General features: G+C 48.4%; 1 protein-coding gene across 2 annotated transcripts; it reads left to right on the top strand.

The window, feature by feature from the left end:
• The first annotated feature begins 1,399 nt into the window (after positions 1 to 1,399).
• Positions 1,400 to 26,984, top strand: LOC148431169 (tubulin polyglutamylase complex subunit 1-like). Of its 2 annotated transcripts, XM_088466245.1 has the most exons (3): positions 1,400 to 1,946; positions 25,153 to 25,240; positions 25,317 to 25,401. In XM_088466245.1, exons 1-3 carry the CDS (start codon positions 1,642 to 1,644, stop codon positions 25,326 to 25,328), a joined length of 405 nt encoding a protein of 134 aa, XP_088322371.1. In that variant the 5' UTR covers positions 1,400 to 1,641; the 3' UTR covers positions 25,329 to 25,401. The 2 variants fall into 2 exon arrangements, with proteins under 2 accessions (XP_088322371.1, XP_088322370.1); XM_088466244.1 differs by lacking the exon at positions 25,153 to 25,240 and having other exon boundaries at positions 25,317 to 26,984.
• Positions 26,985 to 27,387: the final 403 nt, after the last annotated feature.

Consider the following 27,387-nt stretch of genomic DNA (forward strand, 5'->3'; position numbering starts at 1 on the left):
CCTTTCATGTGAATGTTTCTCCACACAAGCTGGGACATATTAAATCTCTGCAGTCAAAAAGATTGTGGGTGAGATGCCAGGGCATACACGAGCTACAGGGGAACCTTGGAGGGATCCTATTGGATCTCTCTCGGGTAAAACTCAGAAAAGAAGCCCCATCAGGTCCAAGCTCCAGAAAGTTTTGCTTTCCTGAGCTTGGTGCATATGGGAAATGCAGTCAAACCAATGAAAACAGCATTTTTGGAGGTTTGACCACTTTTTCAGCATAGTGCATCCTGCCCTGAAACAGGGAGGGAATGAGGAAAGAAGGGAAGAAACAAGTAATAATAGCATGTAGCTGAAAGGTTGTGCCTAGATCCACTTCAGCTAATGGACCCGGATGTGACATGGAATGATGGCGGAAATGCGTTCCATGCCCTAACAGCGCTGTTATTTTTTTTTTTGTCTCAAATGTAGTATCTGGTCATCAACAGTAGAAACTTGTACTCTCGCAGACTCGCTTTGCTCGCCACACTGGTGATGCACATCGGAAGCTGATGGTTAGCAACCATCGATATTTCTGATTCGATAGATGTACTTTTTCCATAGGATACTGGAAAATCAATGGTTGCCAGCCATCGGATGCTGCTTTCCAATGCACATCCGTTGGCTGACTGTGGAGGGGGAGCACAAACTACTGGCGCTGCTCTGCAGCGGGTGAACAGCAGGAGAATACTGTTGTGCGCATATGCACGGTATCTATTCTCAGTGTAGGGGGAGGCTGGGGGCAGCCCAGCATCTCAGAGAGCTGAGATGCTCCCACAGTGACGAGGGTGGAGGGTGAAGGCTCCGCCCCTTTTCAGACTGTAGCATAACCATCGCGATGGTTATACTATTGAATTGTTGCATTGTGATGGCTAGTAGCCATCGTATCACATGATTTAATTTTGGAGGCCCAGCAACCTTTTCGATGCCAGGCTTCGATGTGCATCCCTACGCCACACTTCAGGCATGGTGGCTTCGCTCGCCACAGTTTACTATTCCCAATAGATGTCCACGTGTATAGCAAATGATGATATCAAGGTCTATTAACTGAACAGAATCTAGCCCAACCGTAGCGGAAAGTGTAATTTTGGGAGAAAAGGTTATGTGAGAGAACGTTGGAGGAGCAAACTTAACATACTTGAGAATGTATAGGGGAAAATTACACAAATGGGCAAAAACTATAGTTAAAGTAAAATGTGTACAAGAAAATATATCTGTGTACAAAATTACTACAAATGGGTGAAAGTAGTTTTATTAATATGGGATATATTCAAAAATGGGAGAAAAAATATATTTTTACCAAAAAAAAACATGGAAATGTAACAAACTGTCCTGGAGCAGCAGCAGCATCTCTCTGCACAGTTCCCCCCCCCCCCCCGTGTGATAGCCGGCTCAGCTGTGAGCACACACACACTGCTCCATCGGGCATCGTGCCGCCCTGGCTGACAGCAGCTTTATACAGGGAAGCTGTAATTAGCTCTCTCTCTCCGTCTCCCCGGTAACCGCTCACACAGACAAACACCACGGACGGGGACGCACAGTACAAGCTGCACTGAGGAGGGGGCGCTGCAGGGAGCCGGTCTGGTGGTGTCGGAGCATCTGCAGTCCAGTGTCAGCATGGCTGATAATAAGCGACGTGCCGTGGGAGGATCCCCGGTCCCCCGGCCTCTGCTGCAACCGGCCAACGAGACAGATTTTTTAGCTCAGGCCGGAGCGCGGTGTATGATGCGGGAAGCCGTGCTCACACTGCTGGAGGCCAGGCCTGAGGAGCCGATCACCTTCTTAGCTGATTACTTCAGGACGTTAGGGTTGGGTGCAGCAGACGGAGTGGCGGCTGGAGACAGGGGAGGACACAAGCTATTAGGGCAGCAACGCTTAGGCCGTGCCCTGTGGTACCTGAAGCTGGCTCATCACTCTCAGAGGTAGGAGGTGGGATGACCAGGGCGATTGGAAACAATATATATTGACAGCTGGTGTGTGTATGCAATACACGGTAGTGTGTGTATATATATATATATATTTCTACTTCAGGGTCCATAGGGGGTCCACAGGGTTGACCTTGGGGGTATAGGTTGGGAACCAAATCCGGGCACCACGCAGTTAAAGCTTTTAGCTCCCAGGATGCACTTGGGTCCACTCTCCCTATAACCCCGCCCCCCAGCCAGAGGCACCTCAGTTTAAGTTGGTGCCCGGCCGGAGTCGGGTCACCGTTACTGCAGGGGGGCTGCTTAGCAGCCCCTAAGCTTAAAAGAGTTTTATTTTATTATTTTTTTACTACTCTTCAGAGCGGCAGCATCAGACTGTCCAATGGACGTCTGAGCTGCCGCCCCTACACCCTGCCGGCGCTGCGACGCCAGTACAGATCTGGGGATCGCAGCGGGACCCCAGAGTCTGTACTAGCCGGGCTCTGGAGGAATCCCTGGGCTGCTGCCGGATCGACGGGGACAGGTAAGTCGCGTGGTCACCGCTTGCGGTGACCCGCGTGTACATGCAGCCTTATGCCTCCGGTCTCTGGGGACAGACCGGAGGCGCTAGCGGTGGCGGCGGGCTCCCCCTCCATGGAGGCATACCCCGCGTGTCCACAGCCCACCAGGGATTATAGCGGCAGCGGGAGCCGGCATCCCGGGGGGTTAATTGCTAGCCAGGGGAGGAAGCCTTCCCTGTCTAGCGGCTCCTCCCCTCAGCTCAGCGCGCCTTTCAATAATACAGTCTGGCGACGCTGAGCTGCTTCCTCCGCGGGCCACGCTTCTTCTGAGGTCTCCAGCGGCCATTTTCTCTCTGTGGTGCTGCAGAACTCCTAGGATGTCAGTGAGCCCAGTCCCCCTGCGTACCTGGCCATTTTGGGTGAGTGTACACAGCGCTATAGCCTTCCCAGACACTGAATCTGGGCAGTTGAATGTAGCGACATTGTGCAGTATATTATATGTCATGCTTATGTATGTATATATATTTTTCTGCATTGTATGTGACTTATGCTAGTGCTGACTGTCTGCTTTTTCTCTCACCTGTCAGTGTATATCTATCCCTTTTCTTTATCTGCCCTAATACAGGTGTACCTGGGGTGGTTCTGAGACCTCACATATATATATTTGTTAATATCTGTGAGGTTTGTCACATACTGTTGCGTGCTGCACGTTGCCATATTTTAGATGGAACTGTGAGTTGCGTACGCTGATAATGGGTTCCTGCAGCTAATCTTAGCGTCAGTCAGGACCGGTATGGCGCTGCTTAATATTTCCGTCAAGATAGTCAGATATATCTGACCAGGAGATTGCACACGATACTGCACCCATTATTGCTATCCTGCAAGTCATAGCCTGCAGGAATTAGTGCGGAGGATTTTAACTCAGAAAGGTTTACGTATGCGGCACCATCTGGTGCCGGGCCCCTTGCACGACCCCCTTAAAGGGCGTTGTTTCTCAGGATCCTCTCCTTTGAGGATCGCCGGGCGGGCCCCATTGTCGTCACTCGCTTGGAGTTACTTCACCATACTGCCCTTTTGAACTCGGGGTATCTCGCAATTTCTTGCAATTTACCCCTGTGCCACAGACTAGCGCTCCCTGCCGGGGTTTTTCACAGTACATGAATTACCTCCGATACCACATCGGTCTGTCATTCCCCTTGCAGGGATTACCACAACGGCCACCCTGGTGGATGTCGTTTTATACGAAATACTAATTGGCGTGATATACGCCCTGTGGTTACTGACCAGTGGCTCTGCCGTGAACTGGATGGTATATTCGGCTCTTTCCCTCTCACATGGGGGGGAGCCGATCTCAAGTATTATTATCCCTGCTTTGGGGCTGGTAGCCAGGCTCATTCTGGATATAGAGAATGTCGATCCTGCACCAGTATCATACATCTCCCGTTTTCTGCCCAGCGGGTGGATCTCATAGCGGGAGTCTGGCTGTCCCCAGATACGAGGAGTCACAAAGGCCTCCTGTTTCCCATTCCCTGAGGGTCCTCACAAGTAATGGAAATCCCCTTCTGGGATGGATTTGTATGTTAATCATCGGGTTACAGGCATTAATACGCCTCCCATCCCGGCCTGGACGAATTTTACGGATCCGTAGGTGGTAACTTTGCCTGAAATCAATGTACTCGTTTTCAGGGCCTGTTGCCCGTCCTACCATGGCCATCGCATGGTGATGCTTTTGTGACGTTTTTCCCCTCCAACACGTCTGAGGTTCAAATATCTTTTTGCCGCTCACAAAATATGCAGTGGTCATATGTGGGATTACCTCATGGGATGCCGGTCTTCTAACTTTCAGGGTTTCGGCGGCGTCTGTATCCGCCGCAGTACCCTATGGTTGCGTTATGGGAAAGCAGAGGTGCACACTCCTTCCAGGGGGAAGTTCTTGTTTGGTCCTGACCTTGACAAGATCGTTGCATCATTGGCAGTATCACTAATGGGGAGATACCGTCTTTAGCTACTCCCACTACATTCGGACTAACTCTGTTAAGTCTTTTTGTCCTCAGGGTCAGCCTAAAGGCCTGTTTTTTCCTAGGCTGTCGGCCTCCACGGGGGCCACCATATCCAGTACCGAGCAGTCCTGGACTTCCGGACGACCCTGTTTCTACACCTGAGGATATACCCTCAGCCTGACGGGACAGGTCTACATCTGGGGAATTTCCAGAGTGAGGTACTGATTCTCAACGGCCTCTCATTGCTCATGCAGCCTCCTCACAGGCATTGTTACACGGGCCCTTCTTCAGAACTGATCAGGGCCTTACAATCCCAGAAAGCTATACAGTCTTTGTGGTAAGCAGAGCTATTTCGGCCAACCTCACTATCTCAGTGAGGGACTGGTTGTTCTACTTTCTTTTTGGGGCGGTGACCGACTGGTCCTCCTTTGCCTATACTCTGTCTCAAATCCCTGAATCAGATTCCAACGGTGCCTTGACTCAGGTGGAATCGTCCATGCTCCATCATCCGATGTTTGGAACCTGGGGATTTTATGGTATATCCGAGTATTCAGGATACGTACCTACGGGTACATACAGAGCCCTCTCATCAGCATGGGTTCAGGTTTTCTGTGCCACAGCAACACTTGTAAGTTTCGGGCTCTGCCTTTTGGGGCTGTCCTCAACTCCACCGGGGTTTACCAGCTTTATGGATTTTCTGACAGTTCACCTGTTCAGTGTATCCGAATGCTCCTTTCTCTGGACGGTCTCCTACTTTTAGCAGGATCACCAAGGTACTTTACCGCCAGGTCAGGATAACCGGGGCTTCTTCTCGTCACAGAAAAGTCCTCCCTGCATCCCTCACAGGGTTTTCTTCATCTGGGAGCACTGCTGGATTCTCAGAGTCTGAGAATTTTTCTGGCGTAAGACAAGATCTCCACTCTTCAACTTCGAGTGTGCGGATATCTACGCAGTCGACATATGTCATTACTCTTTGTGATGCGCGGTCTACCAGAGTGTCTACCTTTTGGTAGGGTGGAATGTGCTCAGTTCCATTCCAGGCCTTGCCATAATTGACTCCCCTCCAGATGGATCGAGTTTTTTCCATCGGATCGCTGTTCGAACGATGATACTTTCTACGGAGGCGAGTTGGTCTCTGTCCGGGTGGCTATGGCCATCTCGTCCAGGGTGTTCTTTGCTAAAGACAGTGTCTGGTCCGCATTCATTTCGGGGCAGTTGGACGTCTGTCGCTTCTGCCCTGCCACTTACCTTGTTGATACTTTAAGCTGTCTTGGACTTTCACTCTGGCCTAACCCATTTGTCACGGTAAACCTGAATAGGTTCAGTCCGACAGTGTCACAACAGTGGCTTCCATCTAGGCAACACTGGTAGTTGGGTGGCAATGTTAGGAATGTCACCCATGCTGACATAGTCCAAGGGTCTTCTCCTGGCCAACTCTGCGGTGTTTATTCCCGGAGCTCTCCATTGGGAAGCGGGCTTCCTCAGCCGTCACGGCGTGCATCCCGGGGACTAGTCTCTTCTCCAAGAGAGGTTTCAACTCCTGGTGAGCAGAGGGGGCCTCCCTGAGGGGATTGATCCCCATGGCCTTCTGACTCGATCACACATTACCGGTGTTACAGTCCAGCTCTAGGAGTACTGAAGCTACCTTCAGTGACTCTTTGTCAGTGAAGTGGTCCTTCCACTTTGTGTACCTGTGTCCTCCGGTCTCCCTTCTTCCTCGAGGTCTTCGGAAGTTTAATTCGAGACGGAGGGGCTTTCCTTCTGGGGGCTCCAGGTCGTCCCAGACATCACTGGTACTAAGATTTTCGGAGTCTCCTCCTCGATGCTCCGTTCCTACTGCTTCACTATCTGGACCTGTTGTCTCAGGGTCCTTGTTTTTCCCTGGATCTGGATCGCTTGTCTTTAACTGCGCCCCTACTGTGGTCCTCGGGCTTCCCTGGCTCTGTCTTCATTGAGATGTTTAGAGCAGATAGGCCAGACTTTGCTGGGATCTGCCACGGACTGTGGCATACATAATTCTTATGGTATCGTACCTGTCGATACGATCCTCCGGTGTCCAGGATTTCCAGATATTCTGGCATTCCTTCCAGCTGGCTTGGGTTTCACCCTTGGCCTGGCCTTCCTGACAGTGCGGATCTCTACACTGTCGGTATGGTTAAGATATGGAATTGCTCCGCTCTGGTATCCAGTTCATCCTTTGGAGTGTTTTCTGGATTATGTCTCCACTTGTCCTCCCTAGGGACTCCTGGGGAGTTAGTAGTGGTTCTTTGTTCCCTCCGGGGACAGTCAATGGAACCGCTGGTTGTGATAGCCATTACATGGTCTATTGTTTAAGCTCTCTCTCTCTCTCTCTCAGGGTGTTTAAATCAACCAGGAGAGTGTCTGAATGGGGAGCGTTCTCATGTGGCTCCCTCTTCTGGAGGGCATCATGTCAGGGTGTGAGTTGCTCTCGCCCTGTGTTTCTTCTTAAAGTGGTTTTTAGGTTCCATATTATTCTGGAACTTATGGTATGGCCATTCAGTTCCCAGTCCTCTCGGCTGTTGTGGCCTCATGGACTGTGGTCCGGCCTCTTTGGCTTTATGTGATCCGTTCAAGTTCCTTATGGTAAGCGGACTCCTTATTGGTGGTCTGCGGTTTCTGGTTTTAACAGGAAACGATGGCCGGCCTATAATGAAATGTTGACTGGATGGCCTCGTATGTCTTCCTCAGGGGCCTACCCATGGGTGGGCATTTCTGTCGTTGAGGCTTGTTTTTTTCTCGGGCCGTGTAACCCTCGTGGGCGGCTCGTCGTGGCGCCTCGGCTGTTTTGCCTTACTAGGTGTCCACGTGGTCTTCTGTCCATACCTTTTTAAGGTTCTAGGCATTGGTTTCCTTTGCCTCTCAGGATGCTTCCTTTTTGGTGACGGATTCTCCTCTCAGCACAGGAGCGTCCCCACCCTTGGTTGAACTGCTTTGGGACATCCCCAAGGTCAACCCTGTGGACCCCCTATGGACCCTGAAGTAGAAAACAAGAGATATGGTAAGAACTTACCTTTGTTATCTCTGTTTCTACGAAGTCCATAGGGTCCACAGGGCGCCCGCCCTGACGCACCTGGCTTCATATGGGCTGTGTTACTGGTCACCGGCTTCCCGTCTCCTTTTCTGTGAGTATGGTTCTAGAGTGTTCCAGTTTTCTCTCTCTTTTTCTCTCCTCCTCCGGCCTTTGGCTACTTACAATCTGAGGTGCCTCTGGCTGGGGGGCGGGGTTATAGGGAGAGTGGACCCAAGTGCATCCTGGGAGCTAAAAGCTTTAACTGCGTGGTGCCCGGATTTGGTTCCCAACCTATACCCCCAAGGTCAACCCTGTGGACCCTATGGACTTCGTAGAAACAGAGATAACAAAGGTAAGTTCTTACCATATCTCTTGTTATATATATATATATATATTAGGGATGTGCAGGCTCGGATAGGTTCGAGTTTGCACGTGGAGTTCGGATTTTTCCCTCCAAAAAAACGGAACTCAGAACGAGGCAAAACGTCATCTTACATGGACGAACATCATCATTCCTGGTCTTTTGTCCAGGAATGATGATGTTCGTCCATGTAAGATGACGTTTTGCCTCGTTCTGAGTTCCGTTTTTTTGGAGGGAAAAATCCGAACTCCACGTGCAAACTCGAACCTATCCGAGCCTGCACATCCCTAATATATATATATATATATATTTATTATATACTTGCATACACACACCAGCTGTCAATACCAAACATATGCATCTCATAATGTTGGCAATGTATCTATACACAATAGCAATGAGTCCGGTCAGCGCTACACATTTACACAGGACCGGCGCTAGGCTTCCAGCGCCGGTCCTGTGCTTCACAGCTGAGCCCGTTCCCTCCCCCTCAGCGCTTGCCAATAGCACTAGGAGGCGGGCTCAGGCTGTGCATAACACGCACATCGCCGCCAGCGCTGGCGGCGATGCGTGTGTTAAACAGCAACCAATGAGAATCAGGTAGACTCTCATTGACTGCTGCAGCACCCATTGCAAGAGCCGGGCTTCCGTCCGGGAGGACTGGCGGGCGGCGTCGCGGACCGGAGCAGCAGCAGCGTGGATTCAGGTAAATATATATATATATATATATATATATATAAAAAATATATATTTTTAACCTATCTGCACTACTGGGGGCACAACGGGGGAGGGGGGTGGCTACAACTGGGGGGACCTCTACTGGGGGTGGGGGCACAACGGGGGAGGGGTGGCTACTACTGGGGGCACCATTATTGGGAGGACCTCTACTGGGGGGGTCTACTACTGGGGGCACTTAATTGGGAGGGGGAATCTCTACTGGGGACTACTACTTGGGGGGGGGGGACTACCACTGGGGGCATTATAAAAGGGGCCTACTACTAGAGGCACTGCACTCGGGGGACCACTACTGGGGGCAACAATAGGAAGGGCCACTACAGGGGGCACTGGATAGGGGGGATCACTACTGGGTGCCTGCATAAGGGGACCACTACTGGGAAAACTGCATGGGGGGGGACTACTGCTGGGGGCACTATATAAAGGGCACTGCATAGGGGGGGGGCTACTACTGGGGGCACCATATAAAGGGCACTGCATAAGGGGATACCGCTACTAGGCGCACTGCATTGTGGGGACTGCTACTGGGGGCACTGCATAAGGGGGAACACTGCATGGGGCACTGCATTTGTGGGGACCACTACTGGGGGTACTGAGTAAGGGGAACTAATTGGGGGCTGTATAAGGGGGACCACTACTGGGGATACTGTATAAGGGGCACTACTATGGGCCTGCATAACAGGGACCACAACTGCATACTGGGGGCACTGTATAAGGGGTACTACTGGGGTTAAGGTGCATATGGATAGGAATGTTCAGTGTGAAAACAAAGGGGTGTGTCATGTTGACACGCCCCATTTTTTAAGTGACCACGCCCATTTTTTTTCCCGCGCGCGCCACACATCTAAAGATTATCTGTCCAACCAGCCAACTAGTTGATTGGTTGGAATGAAAATCTGGTAAGGTATGACAGCAAATGACAATCAGCATTTTGCTCCCAAACGCCAGAAAATGGACAAAAAGTGTTGTTTGAACAAATTGTTTAGATTAAACATTTAACAAACTTGTCTGACCAACCATTTTCATCTGTTTTCTGGCATTTAGGAGCAAATTGCTGATCATCAGTTACTCCCATACGTTACCAGATTTTCATTCCAACCAATCAACTAGTTGGCTGGTTGGACAGATAATCTTTAGATGTGTGGCCAGCTTTAGGGTAGGATGGGGTTAGGATACTTACCGGCAGGTGTCGGTATCCTAACCCTGTCGGGATGACGGCTTTAGGATATTAACCGCTGGAATCCCGAGCGCCGGCATTCCGTACCCAACCCAGAGCAAGAGGTGTTTGACACCCCTTGCTGCATTTGTGATCCCAACACTGCTACCGAGAGTTGCAGGCTGCGATAACCATCGCGATCATCGGTAGCGATGGTGGAAGGCGGAATTGCTCTTACGTGCACTGTTGACTAGTAGCCACTCTGCTCTCTAGAATTACTAAATGTAGCAGTAAAATTGCAAAACTTTTCAGAGGATTAATTTCATTTTAAAATTGCAGCATACTTGCCAACAGTCTTATTGCCTCCTCCTGGAGGAGCAGGGGCGGGCCAACAATTACGCAAATCAGTGCGAATCACGTCATCTACTCCCCTGGACCACAACTTGTATAAGTGGGCGGTTGCAGGGGGAAAGTGGATGCTGACAGGGAGTGTAGGTGATTGGCGCTGGCCAGGAGACTTGCCCACTCTTTCGGGGGGCCAGGAGTGCCACCTGAGTTTCGGGAGCTAAGATCTTCCTATTGGCACTACTAGACAGAGGGCCTGATTCAGAGATGTACGCTAACTTGATGGTTAGCATACATCTCCGATTGTTAGAGGACTGTGCAAGCGCAGGATGTGTACTGTGCATGTGCAGCCCTCCATCTTCGAGTTCGTGCGCCTGATTGACAGGCTGCGGTGTTTGGGAGGTGGAGCGGGGGCGTTCCTGGACAGCGTTCTCGGAAACGGGGGGGTTGTTGCCCCCGTTTTCCAGGAGGGACGAGGCCATAGTCTGTGTCGGTGGACGCAGATTTCCTGGCCCCGCAAGCTGCCAGGACCCGGTCAGGCTGCAGTAAACCATCGGGATGCCAGCGTAAGGATTCGGACCCATGTCGGGATACCGGCACTGGCATTCTGAGCTCCGGCATCCCACACACAGGATATAAACTATATCCCGCTAGGTACACACAATTATTGGGTTGATCAGCCCTATAATTGTAAAGTGTGTATGCAAGAGCATTTCAAACCTTCCTGCAACGCTCAGTTTGGAGGAACAAGATAGTGTGTGTTGCGCAAGCTATATCGTTCCAGTCGTACCAATCCCATTAGTGATGAAAGGAAAGTATACGCTGAGCAAGAAATTGCTCAGTGTGTATGGATGCGCACTGATCTAATATCCCAAAATGCATGATAGCAGAAGTGATGATCTCAAATATGCACTCTGGGCCTGATTCAGACCCGGTCGCAAGCGCAGAGCGCTCGCAACCGGGTCGATGGTGGCCCACAGCGCATGCGTACGACGGAGCCGGCTCCTTCGTGCGCATGCGCGAGACCCGACTAGCGACGGGCACTCCGTCGCTCCGGGTCTCGCACCAAAGGGGGCGAGCTGTCGATGTTGGGGGTGGCTGCCCAAACAGAGGCGTTCCCATGAGAACGCCTGCCGTTTGGGGGCGGCGCCACTCAGTGATGTCAGTGGGAGAGCTTCCACCTCGATTTGAGCCAGAAGCTCTCTGGGGCTTGCGGCCACGAGACCCTACCACAAGGGTCTCGTCGCAAGCCCGATGGTCGCGTTGGTCTTGACCATCACGACCATCATCACGGCCGCTCGCTGTAGCTGTGGGTCACCCACAGCTATGCGAGCAGCCAGGAGGCCACTCCAAAAAAAAAAAAGCCCGGCCCTGATTCAGAGCGAGCGGCTCTGAATCAGGCCCTCTGATCTATATGTATTTCTACTTCAGGGTCCATAGGGGGTCCACAGGGTTGACCTTGGGGTATAGCTGGATCTGGATCCACGGGCACCACGCAGTTAAAGCTTTCACTGCTCCCAGGATGCACTTGGGTCCATCCTCCTCTATACCCTGCCACCTCAGTTTAAGTTGGTGCCCGGCCGGAGTCGGGTCACCCTGCGGGGGGGGGCTGCAGGAGCAGCCCCCAGAAAGCTATTTCTTTTTTTTCTTTTTTAGGAGTCATTTAATTTTTAACTATTTGGCTCTTCAGAGCGGCAGCAATGGACTGTCTATATAGACGTCCATGCTGCCGCTTCTACTCCCCGCTGGCACCGCAACGCCAGTACTGCACTGGGGATCGCGGCTGGAGGCCAGAGTCCATAGTAGCCGGACTCTGGGGACCTCCCTGGACTGCTGCCGGAGACCCCGGGGAGAAGGTAAGCCGCGAGTCACTGATTAGCGGCGGCTCGCTGGTACCCTCAAATGCAGTCCTTTGCCCCCGGTTCTGGGGGACAGACCGGGGGTGTTAGCGGTGGCGGCGGGCTCCCCCTCCTCTGAGGTATACCCCGTCAGACCACCAGGGTATAATACGCGGCAAGCGGGATGCCGGCAACCCTGGGGTTAATAGCTAGCCAGGGGAGGAAGCCTTCCCTGTTTAGCGGCTCCTCAGCTCAGCGCACCTTTCACCACAAAGTCTGGCGTCGCTGAGCTGCAGATTCCTCTGCCACTCCTCCTCTGAGGTCTCTGGCGGCCATTTTCTTTGGCAGCGCAGATTTGTCAGGAAGCATGCGGACCGGTCCCCCTGTGTACCTCTCCCCTGTTTTAGGACAGCGTACACAGCACTATAGCCCTCCCAGACACTGATTGTAGTGGAAAGGTGCAGTGAGTATATCTTTCTGCATGGTATGTGACTTGTGCTAGTGCTGCCTGTCTGTGCTTATTTCTACTTACTGTCAGCCTATACCTATCCCTTTCCTTCTCCGAAGCACTGCAGGTGTGTGGGGGAGGGGCGTTTCTACAGACCTCACTTATATAAATCACGTATTTGTGAGGTCCGGTACTTACTGTTGTGTGCTTCACAGTGCCATATTGTGGGCTGTTGTTCAGCACACTGGTGAGTGCGCTTGATTCTGCTCTGTTGCCATATATACTTTCTATAATATATTTTGTCATGTCGGAAGAGGAGATTGAGCACTCCATGGCTCCGGTGTTGGTCTCCTGCAGACGCTGTTCTGCAGGAGTGGATAGGGAGGATTTATCACAGGATGGTCTGTGTGGACGGTGCCAGGTGGTTCCTGGCCCATCAAAACCCCCTATGACGCAGGAACCACCATGGGCGATGTTCTCTCAGGTGCTGGTGTCTATTGCGGACCGTCTGTCGGTCCCGACTGCTGTCCCTACTAGGGCGTTGCTCCAGCCTGCCATCCCCCATGGTCTCAGGGTCTCATTCAGACCCGCTTGCGAGCGCAGGACGCTCGCAAGCGTGTCGATGTTACCCCAATGCGCATGCGCACGACGGAGGGAGCTTCGTCGTGCGCTTGCGCGAGACCTTGACAGCGACAGCCAAGCTGTCGCGCCGGGTCTCGCACCAAAGGGGGCGTGCTGTCAATGGTGACTGACAGCACGCCCCCTTTGGTGGGCGTGCTGGGGGCGTGGCTGCCAGACGGAGGCGTTCCCATGGGAACGCCTACCGTCTGGGTTCGGCCCCACTGACATCACTAGTGATGTCTGTGGGAGTGATTTTGGCTCTGATAGAGCCAAAATCACTCCAGGGCTTGCGGCCACGAGACCCTACCGCAGGGTCTCGTCGCAAGCCCGATGGTCGCGATGGTCTTGACCATCGCGACCATCATCATGGACGCTCGCATAAGCTGTGTGTGGTAACCCACAGCTATGCTAGCGTCCAAAAGGCCGCTCCACATTTAAATAGGACGGCCCTAATTCAGAGCGAGCGCTCTGGTCAGAGCGTCCGGCTCTGAATCAGGGCCTCAGTCTGTTGGTCCTTATGCGGGGTTACCTTTGTATATACAGTCTACCCCTGTGACGCAGCAGTCTGTGGTGCCTTTTCAAGCCCCTGTGGCGGTTCCTCCACCCTGGGTGGATGTGCTCTCCAACTCAGTCCAAAATTTGGCGGCCGCGTCTTCGGCTTTTCAGTCAATGTTGCAGAGTGACATGCTTTCAAGGGCGTCAAAACGCACACTAATGGCGCAGGCGGCGCATTTATCGGACTCCGATGGTCCTCAGATGATGGGGAGGTTCATGACGACACTGACTCGGACACCTCGGTCCAGGAGGTAGATACCAAGTCGTCCATTAATGTGCGAGCACTGGTTAGGGCGGTGCGAGCCATTCTCCTAATAGAAGATGAGGCACCAGCTCCTAAGTCGAAGTATCCTAGTTTCAAAAAGACTAAGGTGGCTTCTGCGGTGTTCCCCCCTATCTGATCAATTGACGGATCATATGGCGGTGGCTTGGCAGGCGCCCAGTAAGAGATTCCTGCCACAGAAGCGGTTAGCTTCTAATTATCCTTTTCCTGAGGCACATTGTAAAAAATGGGAAACTCCACCGGCGGTGGATTCCCATGTCACCCATTTAATAAGGAGCGCTACTCTGCCATTACCGTCTATATCCTCGCTGAAGGATCCCACGGACAGAAAAGTTGAGACTTGCTTAAAGTCCATTTACTCCCTCTCAGGGGCAGTGGCCCGTCCGTCCATGGCCATCTCCTGGGTGGCCAAGGCCATTGAGGGTTGGGCCAACGCATTAGAGGATACTTTTCCGGACGATGCTCCGGATGTCCAGAGGGCGTTGTTAGAACAGATGAGAGACGCTGCTTCCTACATTGGAGAAGCCTCTTTGGATGGTAGTCTACTGACCTCTCAAGTATCGGCTGCAGCAGTGTCTGCCCGCCGATCCTTATGGCTGAGGTCCTGGAGAGAGGACGCTGATTCAAAGAAAGGTCTGGAGGCCTTACCTTTTATTGGAGAATTGCTATTTGGTCCGGACTTGGACAAAATAGTGGATACCCTGGCTAAATCCAAGTCGGCATTCCTCCCTTCAGCAGCAACACCTGCCAAGGTCCGGAGCTCGGCCTTTCGTTCTTTTCGGGTTCAGGGTTAGGCAAAAGGTCAGTCCTTCCCGAGGCAGTCGGCGGCTAAGACCGCCTCTAAACCCAAGAAGCAAGCCTGGAGTGCTAGGCGTCCTCCTTCCAAACAGGAAGATAAGCCTTCCGCCTGATGGGACGGGCCTCCCTCTGAGGGACCTCAGAGTGGGAAGCCGACTTCTTCAATTCGCCCAGTGCTGGCTCAGTACCACCACAGACGCTTGGGTTCGAGAAGTGGTCTCCCAAGGGTACGCCCTGTCTTTTCGGCACAGACCGCCCCACCAGTTTTTTTGCATGAGTCCTTCTCTGGACAAGACCAAAGCTTTCCAGATTCAGGTAGCTATAGAATCCTTGCTACAAGCAGGGGTCATTGTTCCCGTTCCGCAGTCTCAACGCGGGATGGGGTACTATTCTACTCTGTTTCTGGTACAGAAGCCCAATGGTTCTCATCGCCTATCCTAAATTTTAAGTCTTTGAACAAATATCTCAGAGTTCCCAAATTCAGGAACGTTACGTTCCATCATTCTGGCGATTACATGGGATTACATGGGGATTAACCCGGGGATTACATGGTCTCCCTGGATATCCAGGACGCCTATCTCCACGTGCCCATAGCACCTGCACACCAGTGGTATCTGAGGTTTGCTATCCTGCAACATCACTACCAGTTTTGGGCGTTGCCTTTTCACGGCTCCGAGGGTGTTCACCAAGGTGTTGGCAATTATGGCCGCCCACCTTCGGGGACAGGGTATACGGCTGCTGCCGTATCTGGACGATCTTCTGCTGCTGGCAAGCTCCCCGGAGGTACTTCTTCAACATCTCCACTTAACCATTGCTTGTCTTCAAGCACACGGGTGGTTGATAAATTGGAAGAAGTCATCTCTGATCCCATCACAATGGATGGTCCATTTGGGAGCCCTTCTGGATTCTCGTCAGCAAAGGATTTTCCTGACTCCAGAAAAGGTGTCCTCCCTGCAACTGAGGATACACAATTGCCTGAGCAGTGCCAGGGTGTCGGTCCACTCGGCCATGAGAGTCCTAGGGTCCATGGTGTCGGCATTCGACATGGTGGAATTTGCCCAGTTCCATTCCAGGCCCCTGCAGGGGCAGATTCTATCGGAATGGAACGGGTTACCTCACCGGATCCGATCCCAGACGCTGGTCTTGTCTCCGGAAGTGCGCCTGTCTCTATCTTGGTGGCTTCAGCCAGCTCATCTCATCGTGGGTCGTCCCTTTTGGATCCCGGACTGGGTTCTGCTCACAACAGATGCCAGTATACGGGGATGGGGTGCAGTAACCGGCTCGTTGTCTCTTCAGGGCCGTTGGTCTGTGGAGGAAGCAGCTCTTCCCATAAACGTGCTGGAGCTGCGGGCCGTGTACAAAGCTCTGCTGTCGTCAGGCATCACTCTTCATGGAAGGGCAGTTCAGGTGCAGTCCGACAACGCCACCACGGTGGCGTACATCAATGGCCAGGGAGGAACTCGCAGACGAGCGGCGATGTCGGAGGTGTCTCGTATCCTGGCTTGGGCGGAGTGCCACCTTCCTGCGATCTCGGCAGTCTTCATCTCGGGAGTCCTCAATTGGGAGGCAGACTTCCTCAGCCGTCACGACGTGCACCCAGGGGAATGGTCGCTACACCCAGAGGTGTTTCAACTTCTTGTGGACAAATGGGGACTGCCGGAGTTGGATCTGATGGCATCCCGTCACAACTACAAGTTGCCCTTGTACGGCTCAAGGACAAGGGACATAGTCGCAAGTCTAGTGGATGCGCTGTCGGTGAAATATTCATTTCGCCTGGCGTACCTGTTTCTTCCGATCTCCCTGCTGCCTTGGGTACTAAGAAAGATCAAACAGGACGGAGGCAAATTTCTGCTGGTGGCTCCAGCTTGGCCCAGACGTCCTTGGTACTCCGATCTCAGGAGCTTGTCCATCGACATTCCGTACCTTCTGCCTCAGCGTCGGAACCTGCTGTCTCAGGGGCCCTGCCTTTACCCGGATCTGGGTTGGCTGTCTTTGACGGCGTGGCTCTTGAGACAGCCGTCTTAAGGTCCCGGGGATTTTCAGGTTCTGTCATCAGTACCATGCTGAGGGTGCGTAAACCTGCCTCCGCACGGATTTACCACAGAGTGTGGCACACTTACTTTCAGTGGTGTGAGTCCAGAAACTTTGATCCTCAGGTGTTCAGGGTTTCTAGGATTTTGGCATTTCTTCAGTCAGGTTTTGACCTGGGTTTACGTCTTGCTTCCCTGAAGGTTCATGTATCGGCTCTGTCTGTGTGGTTCCAATGTAGGATCGCCACATTGCCTGATGTTCAAACCTTTTTCAAAGATGTTCTTCGAATCCAGCCTCCCTTTGTGCCTCCAGTGGCTCCGTGGGATTTGGCGGTGGTTCTTTGGGTCCTGCAGGGACCTCCTTTTGAGCCTCTTCAGTCAGTTGACCTCAAGTGGTTAACACTTAAGACTGTTTTTCTCCTGGCAATTGCTTCAGCCAGGAGGGTGTCCGAGTTGGGGGCACTCTCCTGTAGTCCCCCCTTCTTAATTTTTCACCAGGACAGAGCAGTGCTTCGCACTCGTCCTGAGTTTTTGCCTAAGGTAGTCTCTAAGTTCCACATCAATCAGGAACTTGTGGTGCCAGCTTTTCAGTCTCCTGATCTTACAGCTGGTGAGGCTTCGTTGGACGTTGTCCATGCTCTCAGAATTTATGTTGACAGGACTGCTTCTGTTAGAAGGTCCGATTCTTTGTTTGTCCTCTTTGGGTTTCACAAGAGGGGATGGCCTGCCAACAAACAAACGTTAGCCCGTTGGCTTTGTTCTGTTATTAGGGAGGCTTATATACAGGAACGTTTACCTGTTCCGGCCTCTGTTAAGGGTCATTCCACTTGGTCCGTGGGTCCTTCTTGGGCTGCTAGACGTGGTGCCTCCGCTGTTCAGCTGTGTAAGGCAGCCACTTGGTCTTCCATTCAGACGTTTTTGAGGTTTTATGCGTTTGACACCTTTGCCTCTCAGGATGCATCCTTTGGGCACAGGATTCTCCTTTCTGCACAGGAGCGTCCCCTGCCCTTAGTTGAACTGCTTTGGGACATCCCCAAGGTCAACCCTGTGGACCCCCTATGGACCCTGAAGTAGAAAACAAGAGATATAGTAAGAACTTACCTTTGTTATCTCTGTTTCTACGAAGTCAATAGGGTCCAGAGGGCGCCCGCCCTGACGCACCTGGCTTCAAATGGGCTGTGTGGCTGGTCACCGGCTTTCCGTCTCCCATTTCTGTGAGGTATGGTTTCTTGTGTGTTCTAGTCTTCCTTCTCTCTGTTTAGTCTCCTCCTCCGGCCTTGGCTGCTTACCAACTGAGGTGCCTGTGGCTCAGGGGTGGGGTATAGAGGAGGACGGACCCAAGTGCATCCTGGGAGCAGTGAAAGCTTTAACTGCGTAGTGCCCGTGGATCCAGATCCAGCTATACCCAAAGGTCACCCTGTGGACCCTATGGACTTCGTAGAAACAGAGATAACAAAGGTAAGTTCTTACATATCTCTTGTTATGTGTGTGTGTGTGTGTGTATATATATATGTGTGTGTGTGTGTATATATATATATATATATATATAAAATATTTATTTTACAGGTTGAGTCTGAGGCTGAGATAGTGAAACTTTTGCTTTTTGATGGTTCAATGTACACAAACTTTATTTAAGGAACACAATTATTAAAAATATTGTATAAAATTACCTTCAGGCTCTGTGTATAAGGTGTATTTGAAACATAAATGAATTTCATGTATGTACACAAATTTTATTTAAGACACAAATTATTGAAACTAGTGTTTAAAATTACCTTCAGGCTGTGTGAATCAGGTGTATATGAAACATAAAAGCATTCTGTGTGTATATTTGGGTCATATTCCCAAGATATCTCATTGTGGTATGCAAATATTCCAAAATACGGACTATACCGACATCCAAAATACCCCTGGTCCCAAGCATTTTGGATATGAGAGACTCAACCTGTATAATGTTTGTGTGTGTGTATATAAGTCCATTGATGAAGGTACCCCTGTTGTAAGGAATCGGTATGTAATGCCGGCTGTCGGGATGTTGTAGCCTAACCCACCCCGCTCCCTAACCCTAATCCTCCCTGTTAGTGCCCTAAACCTAAGTCTCCCACCTTCGTGCCTAACCCTCCCTCCTAGGGATGCCTAGCCCTAACCCACCCCCCAAAACCTAACGCTAACCCCGCTATGCTACCTTAACATAACCTTCCCCCCCCGCGCGGCTAACAACTACGGGCGCCCCAGACTGACCTTGTTCGGCTGGCGTCCTTCTGGATTACGGCGTCGGGATTAAGATATGCGTTGGTATTTCTTAAATTCCTTGTCGGGCTTCCCCCGTCGGGATTTAGACCGGCGGCATCGCGGCTACTGGTCTATTAACTACATCCCCTATTGTAACAATAAATAAAACGTCCAATGCAAGTGATACTAGTGAAGTCCCCATTCAAAGAATTCTCAGCCAATTCAAGAAATTAGCCATATAGAGATATAGAAGTCCATGCATTCGCCCCACAGCTTCTTCAGTAGCATGTCTGGTGCCCAGCCTTGCGCCACCTATTTGGACTACCCTTCTGCTCCATCCCTGACCAGTCTTATTTACAGAGGGTCACCTTTGCCAAACATCAAGCTCTGCTGGCCAAAAACGGCAAAGATCACTTACTAAGGGATCGCATGGAATTCTATTTCTCTATGGGGCCTATTTATCAATTCATATTTGAAGGCTATCCCTATCATGCGTAGTAGTGCTGCCTCCCCCGGAAAGTGAAAGTAAAGTGATAATAGTGTATCCCGGCGGTACTGCAGGTCATACTGCCACAAATAACGGCAATAAAAAATAATTATCTGGTTAAAATCCTGACAATTGATAAATGGGCCCCTATCTAGCTAATTTCTTGAATGGACTGGGAATTCTCTGGTTTGTAACTACACTAGCATCATTTGTAGTAGACATTTTATTTAATGTTATGATAGGAGTTCCTTCATCAATGGACTGATATATATATATATATATATATATATATATATATATATATATATACAGACATAAGTTTAGGGTGCATATTTGATATTGTCACTTGTGCTATTATGTATTTTGGCTTGATTACTGTTATTGTTCTTAGTAAATCATTGGTTTTAAGATCATCAAACTGAATTATAGTTTACCTTATATGGGGTCAATCCTATTAGGTGCGAGGTGCGAGTTACGATTTTCACTTCAAATTCGCATAGCGAACTAATTTTGCAATCCAATTAGCAACTCGCACTGATCAATCAGACTGAATTCGCAACTTTCCACTCGCACCTCCCTCAGGTGGAGAGGAAAATCTTTATTTTAAGGTTAAAATGTGGGGACACTGTGCTGAACCCCTTGGACACCCCCCTAATGACCAATTAGAAGTTTCTAATTAGCTTATTTAGTCAAATAATTACATTTTTGGGGTAAAAAAAAAAATGTCAGAGTACCCCAAAATCAACTTTTTCGTTAGTGTAGGCACCCCAAATTTACTTACAATAATTTTTTAGTTGAAAAATAATAGTTTTTATAGTTTTTTTCCATTTTTCAAGGTGCCCTCAAAGTACCTCAAAATCACCCTTTTTCCTACTTGTTTTGCATTTTTCGTTTAATTCGTTTGAGATTTAAACGAGAAAAGTTTGTTTTGTATCATTGTCTTGCATTTAAAAAAAAACCCCACAAATCAGCCATTTGACACCATTTGAAAACCTACAGTAACTTCCTAATGGCCACAAACAGTTGTCTATACAGTCCTGCTAACAATATTGGCCCTCATTCAGAGCCGCTCGCAATTAGCGCTCGCTCGTTCATAAAAAGGGGGTGGCTATTCAAATGAACCGTTCGCTCTTTGCGGTCTGTTGCCGCCTCCATGTCTGAACGAGCGAGCAAAACATACGCTCGTTTATTTGATAAAAACGCCCCCTGGCCGCTCGCATCATACGTCATGTCCGCTATTTATTAGATTAATCGAGTACATCGAACAGCGTATGAACTGCTCGCTATTCTTGTGGTTGTTTTTTTCAACCACAATATTGTGAGCAGTTCTGACTATAAAATAACCCAGTGACGTGGTGAATGACGCTGCTGTATTAATTATGCACACCCATAAAACGCCCGCTTTGACCTTTAAGCACGCCTGCGTTCTGATCTCCACTCCCCCTTTTCAAGCACCTTCCCCTGTTACCACCCACATACGCCTCATTCTGTCACTCAAATTAGCAGGCACTCGCTATATAGCGAACAAACGATTTTCGGCCGCACTGACTGGTTCGCGCATGCGTACTAAAAACCGTACGCATGCGCAGATGTGCAAATATCGCTCGGAACGAGCGTACTGCCGCTTACGAGCGGCTCTGAATGAGGGCCATTATCCATTTTGGGAGGTCCAGAATGGTCTCCCCACATTTTCATGCATTTCTCGCAAATCTCATTTGGCAGTCAATTCGCACCCCTCCGCTGCGAGTAGTGCGAATAGGTATTTTTAATTGGATTGGAGATTCTCGGGAACACGCTTCGCAGCGATGTGTGCGAGTTTAAAGAAACAAACTTGCTACTTGCAATTCGCACCTAATTGGATTGAGCCCTTAGTGTGTTTGTGTGTTCCAGTAAAATAAGCTTTGAAGTTCCCTTACAAAAGAAGACAGTGAAGGGTCAGTTTTAAACACAGTTTTCTGATGTTGTGCATTTTGATGGAGGAATACTAAATGCATAGAGGAAGACAGATCCCACACTAAATTCACACAAAACTGCCCAGATCAACAATAGATTCACACAAATATACATGGATCTTACAGGGAGAACACTAAACTCACACAACTACACACAAAATCAGATCGACACTAAATTCCCATAAAACTAACTTGGATCTTGTCAGTTTCACAAAACATTTTCATGAAGAAACCCGCATCCATACTAAGGGGCCTATTTATCAATTAATATTTGCAGATATATAGCACAAATATTAAGTATCCCTCGTATGTATTTACAGGGAACCGCAACAAAAGAACGTCGCATAGGTTTATACATTTTTAAACACCAATTAATAATTACTTAATATTGGCCCTTTAATATAGTATTGAGTAAGAAATACTGTAATATTTGGGCTGAATCAATTCAGCGCGAGTTGTATAGCACCGAGAAGTTGGTCCCGGAGTTATTCAGTTCAGCGAGCTGTTTAGTCTGACTATTGTTTAGTCATGAGAACCGGCATACTCCGACCAACGTGCCGGCCGCAAGGCTGTTAGCGCCGCGCTAAAGCTGGAAAAAAGCCTCGCGCCCGGCACTTTAGTTGGATTTCTCCTCGTCTCAGGAGGGTGTGAGAAGAAATCACTTAAGCTGGGCATACACGTCCAGATAACATGCTTGTCAGACCGACAGACATTTTATCTGGCAGCCTGCCAGCCACAGATGTCCGCGGCATACACTGTGAGATTTCTCTCACAGTGTATTAGTCCGACATCTGCGCTCCGCCCCCGGGGGAGGAGACATTTCCCTGTTCCTTCCATGGGAAAGAACACAGGAAATGTCTGTCTGTCGGCCTCGGCTGGGCATACACTGCCCGATGCGGTCGACAGTTTACCTCTTAAATATCGCATCGTACAGGCATGCAGGACAATCCGGCATGCCCAACCGAGCAATATGTAACCCTCGGTCGCCCGCACACACGCTACAATTATCGGGGCGATCCACGGATATCGGGCAGATCGCCCCCGATAATTGTAGCGTGTATGTATGGCTAGCTTTAGTTGACCTAACAGTGTACTGAATTGAATAGTTTTGGGACCAACTTCCCGGCGCTATGCAATTCCCGCTAAATTGAATCGCCCCCATTGCTCTCTTTATAAAATTAAGCAATCGTTTTCTACTAATATATATATTTGCTATTCCTCTCCTGATTGGCCAGATAGATACGTCAGTCTTATGGCAGTTTTGTCAAAATCACACACACACAATGCACATTGACGGTGGTTTACAATACGCAATCAAAACCGAGTATAAATAAAGTGGGTGGCTTGGTGCTTCAATTTCCCAGCAATGTGTGCTTATGTGGATTTAGGGCCTGATTCAGATCTGCCCGCAAAATCTATGTTCCACGCAAGTGGAGCGATTGTTAGCCATTGCACATGCGTGGCAATTGATTAGCGATCACGCACACATAGAGGAATCCATCACAAACTGAGTAATAGGTAGCCAGCATTTAAGGGTGAGTGGTCTGCTCATGCGCAGAACGGGTCCTGCAGACCCTCCCAAGCTGCAGCATGATTGACATGCGGCTTTTGGTGGCAAAGCGGGGTCGTGGCTAGTCCCTGTTCTCGGAGGGACGAGGCCAGGGTCTGCGTCGGTGGATACAGATTTCCTGCCTCACAAGAGACCAGGACCCAGCCAGGCTGCGATAACCTTCAATAGTTAGAAAAGCATGCAAACCTATTTAGGCGCTCACCTAATTGTATAGAAAAAGTTATAGGAACTGAAAATTAGTATGTAAAAATAGTATATATTTATTTAAAAAAATGATAATTCATGATTGTAAATTGATCAGACATAAGCATAGGAATAAAAACAATTAAGACCTCTGCAAAACTATTGATTAAGTGCAAATCAATACTGCATCGCAAATAAAAATAAGTGTCCATAGAGGGTGTTCATAGCAACTGTGGTGCTTTCATTTTATGTTTTTCCAATAAGTGCAGTATTGATTTGTACTTAATTTATCAATGGTTTTACAGCGGTCTTAATTGTTTTTATTGTGTTCTTACTCTTATGTCTGATCAATTTACAATCATGAATTGTCATCATTTTTTAAAATAAATATGTACTATTTTTAAATACTACTTTTCAGTTCCTATAACTTTTTCTATCCAATTAGGTGAGCACCTAAATAGGCTTACATGCTTTTCTAACTATTGATATTTATTAGGAGGAAGAAAAGACCTCCTCTTAACCCTAGGCAGCTCCCTAATCTTTCATAAAAATGTAGGAGTGCAGTATTATTTCTTATATATCAGTGCAATAAGCTTCTGCAGCCTGGCCAAAGGAGATGGTGATCCCAAGCTGCGATCTCCGTCACAGCGCTGGGATCGTAGATGCGGCAAGGCGGTGTCTGTTTCCTTGCAGACACCTCCTGCTCAATTCGCATTTTAGATGAACGGAATTGCACAGCCGCTTGTTTGCCCTAAGACACAAAGTTGAGGAAAAAGTACAATATACAGGTCTGATACAAAAGACCTGCGCCATGCATTCTTATGCTTATCTGCAGCTTTATACCAATTCCTTTGCAACAAAAGACGAATACTAAATACCTAGTACACTATTTGCTTACTAAGACGCAAAATTGAGGAAAAAGTGTGCAGTACAGAAATCGCAACAGGCGTCTCGGTGCCATATAGCGCTATAGGTATAGGTGTATGATGACACAGCTGTATGGCACGTTGATTTATGACATATTGTTGCTTCTGTTTCTGGTTGGTTTAAAGAGCTGATTATTACTAATACAAACACAAGTCCCTGATTCTCCTTATAATGGATGATCGCAGACTGGTAGACTGATTTGTAATGTAAGAATGGGATTGTAATGGACTAGTTGACAGCAGGGCACACGCTGCACACATGATAAATGCGCTTGTGGAGCACACAGCCCTTCATATCTGCAGTTTGACACCATTTCGGGCCTGACCAGTGGCCATGCCATTCCCAGGGCATCACACCCTGGGTGATGGCACCAGCCCCACTACCGCCCTGGTTACATGATACCTTCTTGTGCTTGCAACAGGGAGAGGAGAATCCTGACAGGATAAACTGGTGAGATAATTAGATTGAACAGAAACCAAGGATAATTCAATCAGGAGGCGCTGTCACTGGTAGATGGCAGTGAATGAAGCTGGAGAGTAATATGAAATATGCAGGTTGATGTAAAGATCTGTAATAAGCCATTGGTGTGTGAGCTGTCATGTCTGCTGCTCACGCTTGTTTCTCACCATTTATTTAGCCACTTAAAGCTGTGTTTTCCTGTTATGTGACTGAAGAGGAAATTCTCACACTATACTACTGTATAACAAAACTAATGAACCAATAAAGGCACATAGGGAGCATGTAAGCGCTCCCTATGTGCCTTTATTGGTTTTTTAGTTTTGTTCAGTACTGAGTATCTCCAGAAATACTCTTGGGAGCTGCTAAGTAGGATACATCTTCAGTTCATGTTTAATATTGTTGCGCCTGGTTTAGATTTTTAGAATCTTTTGGTGAATCAATTTACTGTATAACAAAGCTGTAATGCAGAGTCAGGGGAAAACCTAGGGGTCTATTTACTAAGCAGTGTTAGGACAGAGTGAAAAGTGATAAGGTGCCAGCCAATCAGCTCCCACCTGTCATTTTTCAAACAGCCTGTGAGATGGCATTTAGGAGCAGATTGGCTGGTACCTTATCTCATTTCACTCTGTCTCCTAACACTGCTTAGAAAATAGACCCTAGTTTTGTATTTTAACTCCATTTCTCTTTGACAGTTTCACGTCTAATTTCCACATTGGTACAAGAATGATGCTTTCCAGTGTGGAGTCATTGGGGCAGATGTGCTGTTATACATATTTGCAGGTGCTTAATAAATGCTGTTTAACAAATACTGTAGAGGTAAAAATGGGTTTTAATACTTAATTGTTGTCTTTTACAGGTCTGCATTTAACAACAACCTAAGCGCTGCCTATGACTGCCTCAGTGCTGGAGGACGGAAGAAAAAGCCTGGTGTGACTGGAAAGAGTTATAGTGAGTTGCTGACCAGTATTTGCCAGGAAGGTGATATCCCTGGTGACATTTCTTCTGCTCTTCTGAAGAAGATCCAGTGCCGAGATCACGAGGCTGTCCCATTTGATGTGTTTCGGTATGGGGTGCTGACCTGCATTGTGCTGTTGGAATTTATATCCAAAGCGGACACTCTGTTTAACATTCTGAACGTGGATAGCCATTCAGACCAAAGAGTTTGTCAGTCTGTCCTGCATACATTAGAAGAGGCACTTGTTGCTAGTGACTTGTGTGTCCCAGCTAGTTATCTAGAGGCTGGGTCAAAGCTGGGACCAGACTGTTTGGCCATTGCTATGGACCAAGCTCTCTTAGCTAGAAAACCCGGTGTCCCTGTAAGCCGCAGTGAATTTTTGGAAGAAGCTTGCTCCCTTTTTCTTCATAAAGTCAAAGCCATTCAATAAATGGGTTTTCAATAAATCAGTTTTTCATGTTAACTTTTCTCATTGAAAGTGTGTATATAATATATAATTGTGTGTGTAATGTATGTACATGTTATATTCCCTTCCATAGGAATAGGATGATCTTTTCAGGTGCTAACCAAAAATTAAGAGAAATATCACAAATTGTGGGAGTAGTAGCTTGTGTCCCTCAAAAGTCACAATTGAACCCTATGCTACTTGCTTGTGGGTCTGTGAGAGATTAGAGAAGAAAATCTTTTCCATAACAGGGTGGTTCTGTTAAAGCAGATCACTATGTTAAGCTAATACACAGGGTTTTACTTGTCTGGGCTGCTCCTGACCAGTGTGGGTTTAGCACTGCTCTATGCTACTTCATATAGTCTGTATTAGGCAGGCCTTGGTGTTGTCATTGCCCCTCCTCTGTGATATTCCCACTCATGTGGAATGGAAAAGTCACAAGGGATGGGCATTGCCGACACTACTGCCTGTATAGCACTGGCCATCACTTAGATGCATAGAGCAGAGGTAAGAGATTGTGGTGGTAACCAGTGAGCGCTGCACCCAAGGTAAGTAAACATCTATATTAGCTATACAGGGTGATCTTCACACAAATCATATCTTCATGTTATGGGAACTTGTCTCTTCCTATGTTAAGGATTCCCAACTGCTTAGAGGCGATGTCCATCAAAATAAGAATTTTGAGAATGAACATCTCCCCCTCCCCCCTTCCTTTCCGGGTCAGTACATTATATCCTTGTCATTCATGAGAATATTCCTCCTAGCAGCTAACAGATTGTTCTCCTGCCAGCAGAGTATCACATTTTAAATCCCACCCTTTCCATACACTGCGGCTTGTATTGTGTTAGGCGCACTGAAAGTACACATCAAATAATTATGTAATGTTGCTTTGCTGGATGTCATATAAATTGCTGTACGGATCCGCTGTGATTTTGGTGGATTTGTTGCTAACTTTGGTTTTTAGCTGTGAAGTCGATGAAATCACACCTGTTCTGTGCTTTTCAAACCGATTACATAAGCCCCCAAATGTTTTATATGTTTACCAAAAAGGCACTTGAGCAGTATAACTGCTAAAAGATATTGGTGGAACTTCTTTTAAACTATTTAATAAATTATTTATGTGACATTATTGTGAGATCTATTGTATTACTGAAAATTAACGTTGAACTACAAGTGTAGTAATATTTAAAATCAATTTCTACATTAAACAATCATTAAGCTAAATCATTTTGTGGAGGTATATATGCTGCACTGTAATAGTAGCCCAGAAATGACAATAGCACAAAGGCAGGAGTGACTTTTTGTATCTCAGAGTTAGGATCCTTCATCTTCTTCATAGTGTTGTAGTCGTCTTATTCTGTTGTTTCTCAGGAACATTGAAAATTAAATGTAAATGTACTTTTATTTTGAGCAGATACATGTACGCAGTTTACATATAGTAGCAGATTTAATTAAATTATGTTGCTCCATATTATACAACCGTTTCTTCTTAAGAACTAAAAGGTTTTCAAAGTTGACAATTTTTAG

The sequence above is a fragment of the Taudactylus pleione genome, unplaced genomic scaffold (genome assembly GCF_031769625.1).
Source record: "Taudactylus pleione unplaced genomic scaffold, aTauple2 ptg002739l, whole genome shotgun sequence".
Lineage (NCBI taxonomy): Eukaryota > Metazoa > Chordata > Amphibia > Anura > Myobatrachidae > Taudactylus > Taudactylus pleione.

Coding starts and splice junctions, on each gene's coding strand:
- LOC148431169 (XM_088466244.1), top strand. CDS start 1,642: ATGGCTGATAATAAGCGACGTGCCGTGGGAGGATCCCCGGTCCCCCGG. Junction 1,947..25,316: donor CTGGCTCATCACTCTCAGAG/GTAGGAGGTGGG, acceptor TGTCTTTTACAG/GTCTGCATTTAACAACAACC.